This window comes from Echinops telfairi, unplaced genomic scaffold (genome assembly GCF_000313985.2).
Source record: "Echinops telfairi isolate 266 unplaced genomic scaffold, ASM31398v2 ScPeMD7_7425;HRSCAF=8463, whole genome shotgun sequence".
Classification (NCBI taxonomy): Eukaryota; Metazoa; Chordata; class Mammalia; order Afrosoricida; family Tenrecidae; genus Echinops; species Echinops telfairi.
Window position 1 is genome coordinate 3,504,836 of NW_022111325.1, and position 11,841 is coordinate 3,516,676.

Below are 11,841 nucleotides of genomic sequence, written 5' to 3' on the forward strand. Positions count from 1 at the left end.
CTGGTCCCTATACATTCCTTTATTCCACCTGATCCCTATGCATTTTTCTATTCCACCTGGTCCCTATGCATTTCCCTATTCCATCTGGTCCCTATGCATTCCCCTATTCCATCTGGTCCCCATGCATTCCCCTATTCCATCTGGTCCCCATGCATTCCCCTATTCCATCTGGTCCCCATGCATTCCCCTATTCCATCTGGTCCCTATACATTCCCCTATTCCATCTGGTCCCCATACATTCCCCTATTCCACCCGGTCCCTATGCATTTTTCTACTCCACCTGGTCCCTATGCATTTCCCTATTCCATCTGGTCCCTATACACTTCCCCTATTCCATGTGTGGACAACACACCACTCACCCTTATTTCACTTGACATCGGAGTGACATTGTCTGTCTTGCTGTCAAGGGGTCTACGTTGCAGTGTGGACCAGGACATGGCTCCTCCTTACGGCCAAGCACTATCCCCTTGCAGTCTTTCTCTTTTTGTGTCCCCTGGTGACCGGGGTCCAGGAGAGAGGTCTCCACTCCCTGTCTCACTCCTTCACCTCTGGACACCCCTCGCTGTGGTCTAAAGGCACCTCCCCTTACCATTGTCACTTTATTCCCTGGGTCTCCCCAGGCTCTTCCCTGACTCTCTTGGTATATGTGCACCCTCCTCCCCCAGGGTCCTGTCTGGGAACCCGCTGAACTGCTCCTGTGGCCTGCTCTGGCTCCAGCACTGGGAGGCTGAGGGGCGGGGCAGAGTTGCTGAGCAGAAGCTGCAGTGTGGGCAGCAGGAGCCCCTGGCCCTCCTAGCCAACATCAGCTGTGGTAGGTGCTGGGGGGCTGGCAAAGGGTGCCAGCCTAGGGAGAGGGTGGGCATTGAGTAGGGTTTGGGCAGGGAGAACTTCCGGGGGAGTCTGGGGAACTGGTCAGGGCTGGAGGAACTAACAGGAAGCCTGGTGGGGCAGTGGTTAAGGACACCACCACCACCCCCCAGGGAATTCTACTCTGTCCTATACATGCACTGACTCATGCCATTCTTTAGGATAGGGTAGAACTACTGGGGACGGGGGATGGGGGTGGCGGGGGAGGGCTTCAGAGACTGCAGCTCTCTAGGGGAGTAGGAGCCTCCTCTTTATCTCTCTGAGCAGCAGGTGAGTTTGCATGGTGGACTTCGCAGTCAGCAGCCCATGTAACCAGGACACCACCAGGGCTCCTACTCCACTCTAGAGGGTCACCCTCAGTTGACATCTACTAGATCGCAGTGGCAAAGAAGGGAGTTGAAGGTTATGGGTGCAGGAGGGTGGGGGGGGTGAGGGGAGGATGGCATTGCTGGGACTCAGGGTCACTGAGCAGGTTGAGGGAAGCTACTTCAGCTCTGGCAGCCCTCGGGCATCTTGGTTGTCCAGGCGTGCCCAAGCTGAAGGTCCAGAAGCCCAACACATCGGTGGAAGTGGGGGACAGCGTGGTGCTGCAGTGCCAGGTGCAGGGCCAGGAGCTGCAGAAGGTCAACTGGATCGTCGGGGACCTGGAGGAGTCAGCCACGGTTGTGGTGAGGAACCCCTCAAGCCCGCCCGAGGGGGCCCGTGGGCAAGGATGGAGAGAAAGGCACATGGTGGGGGAGAGACAGCAATGAATGAGGCACACACCGGGGGGCAGATTGTCGAGGCTCATGCTGTGGGGCAGCCCGGGACATGCACACTCTCTCGGGGTGGGTGCTGCTCCAGCAGGGACCCCCAATTTCCGCAGGGCCACCTGGACCTAGTCAGGTCACTGCTGTGGGGAGCAGATGCTGGCTGCAGAAGAGAGGATCTCAGAGCCCTCACAGGCTATGGGAGGGAGCTGCCAGACCATCTGTCCCTACCGCCACCCTTTTCAAGATAAGGAAACGGAGCCCCAGATGGGGGTGGGGGTGGGGTCACTATGCTCCAGCACCGGAGGGCATGCTTGGGGGGATCCTTCAGGGACTTTTTCTGGACGCTGTCGCCTCTTCTTGGACAGATGATGAACCAGGAGGCATGGGCTCTGGTTCAGCTCTCTGGCTAATTAATTCTCTGAGTGGCTTTCGGAAACATCTCTTGACGGACCTGTGCTTTGCTTTTCTTATCTGGAAGCTGGGGAGGTGGACACGATGGCTTTCTGATGTCCTGCCTCTGGAAATTCTCTGGCCTTTGTCTCTCTGATCCAGACATGTCTTTGGGCACCTGCCCAGACCTTGCCCTTGGGCCCCAGGCTGGTGATGGGCAGCTCAAATTAGCCATAGCTAAGCCTTGGGAGACATCGATGGTAAGGTACACAGGGGCTGAAAATAAGTTGGTACTCACCCCAAAAGTTGGCCCCAACTGGGACGAAAGAGTATACACACAGGGCCCAGCCCTCGGAGGCGGGGAGCTGGTCCAGTGGGGCTGGGGTGCGTCAGGGTGTTGTTCAGTTTGGAGGAGAGTCAACAAGTAGAGTTGCTGGGGGCTCCTGGCACTACATTGGAGGGAACCACAGGTGGGCACCGTGAGCAAGGGTGCAGGGGCTCTGCTGCAGAAGCCACTGGAGCCCAGACCTGGCGGAGGGAGTGTTGGCCCCGCTATCACTGACCTGCCCCTCTCCCTTCAGAGATCAAAGCTGCCTGGATGCAGTAACAGAAAGCACTCGAGGTGGCTCATTTCCATCTGTGGCAAGGCCTGGCATCAATGGCCTGTTTGGGGGAATTTTGGTGTTTTCTTTTCTCTTTGTGGGGGGTGGGGGTTACATATTTGTACTATGTGGGCTTTCTAGAAACGGATGAAAGTCGGACCGTAACTGGGTGGCATGGAAGGGAAGGGAGATTGAACCGCTCGATTAGGAGAGTGACGGGTGTCAGAGGCACTTAAAGGGAAGAGATGGGGCACCAGGGCCAGGGTGACTTGGAGGAGGGCCAGCTAAGAGGAGCCGAGGCAGCGCAGGGGTCAAGAGAAGCGGTCAGCCCACTGCCCGTGCAGAACCCAGAATTTGCTTGGAAAAGCTTCTCTGGAATCTGTGAACGCAAGTGTCCCGTGGGAGCCCGGCGACACCTCTCCTCCTCTGGCATTTATTAAAGGAATCTCACAGGCCTGACACTTCCAGAGAGATGTCAGCTTACCACTTCATTTATTTTCATCATTCCATGAACGCAGCTTTCTAAAACGTCCAAAGGTATAAACCGTCCACCTTCTCAGCTTACACGGCAAGAAAACCATCCTTCAGCAGAATGAAGCGCCTCCTTAACGTCGTGTGACTGCTCTCCGCGTCCGGGGATTTTGGGGAAGACAATCCCCAACCTGACTCGGGCTTTGGATGATGATTTAGAGTCAAGCCCCCTCTAGCCGCTCAGCGCACCCATGGCCTTCATCCGCCAAACAGGGGGCTGTGCTGCCGCTGCACTGGTCCCTGTAGCCTGGATCAGAACCACCCCTGTTTCTGATCTTCTCCCGGGGAAACTTAGTTTGCTAGGACGGCATGCAATCAAGGATAGAAAGAGAGGCAGCAAGGCCCTAGTTGGCTCTCCGATGAGCTGTGTGTGCATTGGGGCCTCTGGGTTTGTCATGTCTACTTAGCTGCTCAGACGGGTGGTTTGGATTTGGGGTACTTTGTGCCTGTTTAGAGGTTCCTGGTCATGCTGTAGAGCAGCGGTTCTCAACCTGTAGGTCTCGACCCCTTTGGGAGTCAAACGACCCTTTCACAGGGGTCGCCCAAGACCATTGAAAAATACATATTTCCGATGGTCTTAGGAACGCTAACTCCTCTATCCATCTGCAGGCGGGTCCGCCCACATGCAGATACACCCACCTATGAGTACCCAGCGTGAAGACTGTTCCCCATGCCACACCATGCATCAAGACAACATTTCATTTATTTGTCATTAGAAATAAATATTTCACAATATAGAATTACATATTGTTATTGTGATTGATTAATCAGTATGCTTTAATGATGTTCAGTTTGTCACAGGGAAAATACATCCTGCATATTAGATATTTACATGACGTTTCATAACAGTAGCAAAATTACAGTGACGAAGTAGCAACAAAAATAATTTTATGGTTGGGGTCACCACACCACGAGGAACTGTATTAAAGGGTCGCAGCATCAGGAAGGTTGAGAACCACTGGTCTAGACTTTTCAGATCATTCAGCAAATAACCCAGAATATGAATACACCCGGAAGGAGGAGGTGTGTCTTCTCCCCCTCCCCCGCCCCTCCCTGTGTCCCCCTAGGCCCCCTGCACCAACCCTCTTCTCTCCTCCCTCTGTAACTGGAGGGGTTTCCCAAAGACATCTGCTCCAGCCCCCTGACTCCAGCCCCAAGCCACGGAAACATTCCGTGTCTTCTTCCTCTCTTCCTCGACCCAGATATCCGAGGACCTGACATCTCTGTGGCTGACCCTGATCAATGTCACCAGTGACCTCAACCGGAAGAACGTGACGTGCTGGGCGGAGAACGATGTGGGCCGGGCGGAGGTCCCCGTCCAGGTCAATGTCTCCTGTGAGTCTCCCATGGCGGCCCCAGCACCCCTCCTTCTCTGAAGAGAGGATGTGAGGCTAGGGGGCTGGGTTGCAGGAAAGGGGTGAGCTGAGTGTCTCCACAGCTGCTCCCTCCCAGCTGTTTGAGATTCCCATGAAAACCTGATCCTCCAGAGGAAGTCCTGGGGGCTCCTCAAGGCCAGAGGGATGCAGATGGATTGCCTTTGGTCCTCCTGCCCGAGCCTTGCTACCTTGGCCCCCCGAACGAACTCCAGCTGCCAGGCCGCCTCGCTGCCCCTGGGGCTTCATGCCACTGCTGCTTGCACCCTTTGACCTGCATCCTGGCCTTTGTGGTTTGTTTTTTTTTTTAAGAAAAAGGAAAACCACCTCTTTAGGCTCCCACCTTGATTTCTCTAGGTCCGCCAGCAAATGGCATGACGTAAACCCTCCTGTTCATCTCCTCTTCCCGTGACATGGAATGCACGTGGAAATGTCACTCCTTCAACACTAACTATCCTTACCAGTGTCTCAGAAGACCTCCTCTCCCCTCCCCCTCCCCCTCTGTCCCCAGCCTGCCTCCTGGGAGGATTTTCTCCCTCTTTCCAAAGTCATTCTCCACATTTGTGCTTCTCCATCGCCACGCTTCTCACCCGTTTCTGTGCCTTAGATCAACGGCAACGTGCTGCAGGTAGTATTGCGTGCCTAGGATGTTTTTGCCCAAGGAGCCTTGATGGTGTAGTGAGTGGGGAACACCTTGGGCTGCTAACCGCCAGGTCAGCAGTTCAAAACCACCAGCCAGCTCCTCAGGAGAAAGATGAGGCTTTCTACCCCTGTAAAAAAGTGGAAGCCGCAGAAACCCACGGGGGTGGCTCTACCTTGCCCTATAGGGTAAGGTGACCAGACATCCTGCTCTTGGCGAGACAGTCCTGATTTTTAACAAATTTTCCCGCGACCTGCGGCGTTTTAAAAAAGTCCCGATTTTTGGAAAGAGTGCACGACCAGCTAGGGTATACAGTTTTCAGCTGCCATGTGGCTGTTTCGCCAGGATATGAGTTTTATCAATGGTGTCCCACTTTACCAATGTTAAAATCTGGTCACCTTACTATAGGGTCACTGTGAGTCGGCACCGACGCCATGCAGTGTGATAGTACAGATCTTTCGCCCAACAGCATGTTTGTCTTTTAACATTTTTTTAAGTTAAAATTTTATTTTATTTCTCATATGGGACACTCCATGGATTTTCATGCCATCCGCGGGCAGGTGGCATGAAACTTGTGAATACAGATCTTCTCTGTATTGATCACAAGTTTACCATTTGTGCTACCGAAGCCAATGCTCAGTATTCTGTTTTTAAGATCTGCCCCTGGTGCCGGGAGTAGCAGTAGTTCATGCCATCCCCCATGAGTGGTGTTCCACTATATAAGGCCAAGGTTCTCTCTGCCATCGAGTCGATGTTGAACGTGACCCGCAGCCGACCCGCAGCCACCCTGCAGCACAGGGTAGACTTGCCCCCCTGTGCATGTCTGAGGCTCCCACTCAATGGGAGTCGGAAGGCAGTATGGCAGGTACCAGGGAGCTTCTAAAAGGTTGTGAAAAAAATCCCATTTTCCCATGAACTTTTAAAAAGAACTCTCAAATATGTCTATATATACATACATGCATATATATATGTATATATATACATACACACACATACACAGATATATATTCGTGTATAAGCTGAGCCTTTCAGCACATTTTAATGCAGTTTTTGTGGTAAAATTAGGTGCCTCAGCTGATATTCGGGTTGGCTTATACTCGAGTATATACGGTATATGTATCTTTTTCTTTCTTTTTTTAAATCGTCTTATTAGGGGCTCATACAACTCTTATCACAATCCATACATGCATCAATTGTATAAAGCACATTTGTACATTCATTGCCCTCATCAGTCTCAAAACATTTGCTCTCCACTTAAGCCCCCGGCATCAGCTCCTCATTTTTGTTTTCTTTCTTTCTGTCAAGGGACTTCCTCCCACACCTTTCCCCAAGGTTTTTCAAACTGGATGTCTGCTTGAGTCTCTTAACCCACCTTACTGACACCTCATTCTTCTCCACCCCTGATCAAAGCCTCACGTTCATTTCTGCCCCCGGTGCCCATTTCTCCTGGCCTGTTACCCATTGCAGACCGGCCACTTCGCCTGTGTCTGACTGTGAGCGGCCTGGTGCCTGGTTAAGATTTACTTCCGGGAGAAAGACAGGGCTTCCCACTCCTGTAGAGAGCTGCAGCCTCAGACACCCATGTGGGCAGCTCTGCGATAGGCTCGCTGTGAGTCGGCAGAGACTGGAAGGCAGTGCGTTTTGGGTTTTTTTTGTTTTGGTTTGATTGCTTCCAACCACTTGGCCTTGCGAATGTGTCCGGCCCCCTGGCCGGTTACCTTCAGGTTTCCTGCTCTCTCTCTCTCTCTACCGCCCCCCTCCCGCCCGCCCGCAGTCCCGGCCAGCGTGGAGCTGCACAAACCCGTGGAGCTGCACCACTGGTGCATCCCCTTCTCCGTGGACGGGCAGCCGGCGCCCTCCCTGCGCTGGCTCTTCAACGGCTCCGTGCTCAACGAGACCAACTTCATCTTCACCGAGTTCCTGGAGCCCGCGGCCAACGAGACCGTGCGGCATGGCTGCCTGCGCCTCAACCAGCCCACGCACGTCAACAATGGCAACTACACCCTGCTGGCCACCAACCCCTCGGGCCGGGCGGCTGCCTATGTCATGGCCGCCTTCATGGACAACCCTTTCGAGTTCAACCCCGAGGACCCCATCCCCGGTGCGAGGGCCAACCCAAACCACGGGGAACCGCTCCAGGTGGCTGGGGAGCCCTGGCCCACTTCCCACTCTTCCCCTGACACCCCAGAAGGTGGCTGCCTGGTCCCAGACAGGAGGTGTCATCTGGTGTCTGAAGGAGCCAGAGTTGGGGTCCTCAGGCTCTGTGCTGGCTGGCCTCTTTGTCCCCTTGTCTAAGCTCAAGGACTCCTGCCACCCCCCACCCCCCCTGCTTTGGCTGAAGAAAGCGCCACCCCGGGCATCCAGCGCCCCACTGGGCAGGGGCCAGTGCATCCCCTCCCTCGAGGCCCAGAGCTGCCCCCTCCCCAACCCACCCACACCCCAGGAAGGATGAGTCCCAGGGGTGAGGGACACCTGCCTCCCTCCCCAACTGACCACAGCTGACCACTTTCTCTCCTTCCTCCTGCTGCAGTGTCCTTCTCGCCAGCTGGTGAGTAGCTTGGGCAGGGGGTGGGGGTAGGGCGCTGATGTGTTGTCCCCAGAGCCAAGGCTGGGGCCAGGGGTACACCTGACCCTGTAGGCTCAACTGGGGCCAGGGCTGGAGCCAGCCTTTGTCCCTGCAGACAGTAACAGCACAGCGAAAGACCCAGTGGAGAAGAAGGATGAGACGCCTTTTGGGGTGAGCTCGGACGTGGAGGCTGTGCAGCGTGCGGGAGGCTGGGCTCATCCGCATGTCGTTTCTGGTCTGAGCGCTGTCGGCTGCCCCTCGGAGCCTGGGCCAGGCCCTGGGGAGCAGGGCAGGAGAAACAGGTTGCTGGGGGTGGGCTCTGGGAGTGCAGGGGACCCCCTGGATCTACCCCCCTCCCCCAGGTCTCCGTGGCTGTGGGCCTGGCTGTCTTTGCCTGCCTCTTCCTTTCTACGATGCTCCTCGTGCTCAACAAATGCGGCCGGAGGAACAAGTTTGGGATCAACCGTGAGTGGGGAGGGCTGTGGAGTGGCTGTCTGTCTGTCCTACCAGCTTTGTTTCTTCCTGACTCTGCCTGGCTCTGCCCTCTCTATGGGAGGGGACCGTGCACAGGCGGTGTTCCAGAGGGTGCGGGCATGTGGGGGTCTACACCAGGCCTGGCTGTGGGGCTTGTGTGAGTGAGTGCGTGAGTGTGAGTGTGTGCTGGTGCTGCAGTAGTGTCGGAGGCAGCAGCTGCTAATTGGTGGCTGGATTGTAGTCAAACACTAAGTGAGTCTGGGAGGTCTGGGCTCTGCGGGGGGTGGGGGGTTCTTTCATGCCCGTGGGGCCTGGGGTTGGACACGAGCCAGGCGGAGAGAGGCTGTGGTGTCTTCTCTCCCCCCTGGCTGCTGCCTGGCTTCCGAGCTGCTCCGTTCTCCCTTTGTAAACTACAAGGCAGCAGGGTCACCTGCCAGGGTGGATGGGGTCCAGGGTGTGTGCCTGGGCTGCACCCCTGAGTGTGGCTGTGTCTCCTCTTCAGGCCCTGCTGTGCTGGCTCCGGATGATGGGCTGGCCATGTCCCTGCATTTCATGACACTAGGTGGCAGCTCCCTGTCCCCCACTGAGGGCAAAGGCTCCGGGCTTCAAGGCCACATCATCGAGAACCCACAATACTTCAGTGATGCCTGTGAGGGGCCATGTTGGGTGGAGGGTGGGGGAGGCCCACATGCGAGCATGCGTGGAGAAGCCCTGGGCCATAGCTTCGACCCACCCAGGGCTTGGATAATCCCCTCCTGGCTCCTCACCTGCCCCAGCACACCCTTATCGGGTGGAGGCTGCCTGTCTTTGAGCCATGGCGAGCTAACCAGTACTGTGTCCTCCCTGGGCAGATGCAGCCACGACCAGGGCATGGGGCTCAGGGAAGGAGTTGGAGGCTGAATTTCATCCCCTTCCATTCCGTGGGCTGGATGCCAGACTGCAGCACGTGCCCCCCCCCCAGCCCTGCCCTCGCCCCTCCCCATCCCTCCTAATTCTAGGGCTCCATCTGAACCTGTGCTCCCCTCAGGCGTCCATCACATCAAACGGCGTGACATTGTGCTCAAGTGGGAGCTGGGCGAGGGGGCCTTTGGGAAAGTCTTCCTGGCCGAGTGCCACAACCTGCTGCCGGAACAGGACAAGATGCTTGTGGCTGTGAAGGTGAGGCTCCCCAGCTTCTGGGTACTGCCGGGCTGGGAGAACTGGTGCCCTCATCCAGGGCTGAGGGTCCGGTGGGCCACCCAGGAGGTGGGGGCCTTCGGGCTGGCCCACCCAGCGGTGCCCTGGCCTGCTGCACAGGCGCTGAAGGAGGTGTCAGAGAGCGCCCGGCAGGACTTCCAGCGCGAGGCGGAGCTGCTCACCGTGCTGCAGCACCAGCACATCGTGCGCTTCTTCGGGGTCTGCACCGAGGGCCGCCCGCTGCTCATGGTCTTTGAATACATGCGGCACGGGGACCTCAACCGCTTCCTCAGGTATGAGGGACGGACCCCTGACCTGGACCCTGGGCCCAAGGATGCCATCCCTGCTCCCATTCTGCTAACTTGGCTGAGGAATCTCCTGGTCCCTCCTGAGCACAGGGCTACCGAGCAGGTGCAGGGCTGGAGATGCAGTTCCTGTCCCCAAGGAGCTGTAGGGTGGTGGGCAGTGGCAGTGGTACAGAGGCTGTGGGGGCGGCAGTGAGGAGGAACTGAGCTGTTAGGGCGGTGGGCTTGATGATTGGTGGGTGGCTGGCACACAGGACCGGCAGTGGGAGAGCCGTGAACAGGCTGCAGGCACGGTATGAGGGGCACTACTCACTCACGCACGACCCTCTCACACCATCCACTCGATTCTGACCCAGCGCGATCCCAGGGGACCTGACCCTGTGCGTTTGTTTCCCAGCCGGTGGGTATCTAAGAGCATAACTCTTTAGGGGGTGGAAAGCCTGTCTTTCTCCCGAGGAGTGGTGGCTGGTGGTTTTGAACTGCTGACCATGCAGTTAGCAGCCCAACACATAGCCACTCCACTACCAGGGCTCCTCTTGAGATGTACTACATTTCGTTGTTGTTAAGGCCTAGTGGGTTACATGGTGGGCTGTGAACTGCTACCAGCTACTGGCTCTGAGGGAGACAGAGGAGGCTGCCTGCTCCTATAAAGAGTTACAACCTGCGTATGGATTGTGATAAGAGTTGTATGAGCCCCTAATAAAATGGTTAAAAAAAAAAAAAAGAGTTACAACCTCGGAAACCCACCGGGCCAGTACTATTCTGTTCTATAGGGTCACTATGGGTCAGAATCAGCGTGACAATGATAGTGAGTTTGAGTTTTTGTTGTTTATTTTTTATGTGCTTATACATCAGTGTAGAGGGATATTGTGTAGACACACTTTCATAGACCCCAAACACACACAGATGTGGCGATTTACATTAAGCCAGTTCCTAAACGTGGGCTCTTACATGTTAAGAATTCGTGCCTTTGCTTTGGGACCGAACACCTCTGGCAGGTTTATTTAGGTTACTGATCATTTCCATAAATTCCGGAATGTGTCCATTTCAAATGAGGAGGACTATTTGGGGAATGAGGGGAAAGCCCAGGGCTTCATCTGGTGGGCTGGCTGGGGGAGCGGGGCAAGAACATCAATCTGGGAACCTTTAGAAGGCAGGCAGGCCCCACAGGTCTGGCTGGATATTGAGGGTGAGGGTGGGAGAGAGAAGAGGGTCAAGAGGGACTCCCGGGGTTCAGGCGCAGAGTCTGGGGTGAAGGGCTAGGGACAAAGCCTTTGTGCGGTTGTCCCTTAATAGTTGTGAGTTAGTCCCCAAACATCTGTTGGGGGAGTCAGGGCTGCATAATTCAGCTGAAAGAGACTCTAAGTCTGCATTTACCCTGTGGATTGAGGGGAGCTTATGGAGGGTGTGGGGTGAGGGAGAGGCCAGACCCTTCACTGAGGCAGGGCCAGGATCATTGGGATGGTATGAGCTCAGCTTAGGGTGAGCTGTGCCTGAGTTCCCAATTGGCCAAAAGTGTAGAGAGGGGCAATGGGTATCTGGGTGCTGCACTTGGAGTTCAGGGGACCTGAACTTGGATTTTTGGGACGCTGCACTTGAAGTTCAGGGGACTTGAACTTGGAGTTCAGGGGATGCTGCACTTGTTCAGGGGACCTGAACTTGGAGTTTAGGGGATGCTGCACCTGGAGTTTAAGGCTTGTGAGGGCCTTGCTGTGGAGATCATGGGCTTCCCTCTTCCTCCTTTGCTCCATAGCCAGACCCCACAGCCCCTTCCTCTACCTCATGCTCCCCACCCCCACCCCCACCCTCTCTCGCAGGTCCCACGGACCTGATGCCAAGCTGCTGGCCAGCAAGGAGGATGTGGCTCCTGGCCCATTGGGACTGGGGCAGCTGCTGGCCGTGGCTAGCCAGGTGGCCGCTGGCATGGTGTACCTGGCCGGCCTGCACTTTGTTCATCGGGACCTGGCCACGCGCAACTGTCTGGTGGGGCAGGGGCTAGTGGTGAAGATAGGCGATTTCGGCATGAGCAGGGATATCTACAGCACCGACTACTACCGCGTAAGGGTCTTTGGCCCCCACCCCTCCCCAGTACCCAAACTGTAGCCTACCTGCACCTGGAGGCCTTTCTGGCACGCCCTCCCTTTCTGGGGCGAGGGGGCGAGGGC

At 56.0% G+C, this 11,841-nt stretch overlaps 1 protein-coding gene across 1 annotated transcript in view; it reads left to right on the top strand.

Annotated features, from left to right (window-relative positions):
• The window catches only part of NTRK1 (neurotrophic receptor tyrosine kinase 1), a 20,456-nt gene that overhangs the window by 6,491 nt on the left and 2,124 nt on the right, over window positions 1–11,841 (top strand). Inside the window, exons 5-15 of the mRNA XM_045298356.1 lie at window positions 666–811; window positions 1,393–1,535; window positions 4,345–4,477; window positions 6,930–7,256; window positions 7,686–7,703; window positions 7,837–7,892; window positions 8,084–8,186; window positions 8,698–8,844; window positions 9,223–9,353; window positions 9,492–9,664; window positions 11,494–11,734. Of these exons, the coding sequence (XP_045154291.1) occupies window positions 666–811; window positions 1,393–1,535; window positions 4,345–4,477; window positions 6,930–7,256; window positions 7,686–7,703; window positions 7,837–7,892; window positions 8,084–8,186; window positions 8,698–8,844; window positions 9,223–9,353; window positions 9,492–9,664; window positions 11,494–11,734 (1,618 nt within the window). The remainder of the gene's footprint in view (window positions 1–665; window positions 812–1,392; window positions 1,536–4,344; window positions 4,478–6,929; window positions 7,257–7,685; window positions 7,704–7,836; window positions 7,893–8,083; window positions 8,187–8,697; window positions 8,845–9,222; window positions 9,354–9,491; window positions 9,665–11,493; window positions 11,735–11,841) is intronic.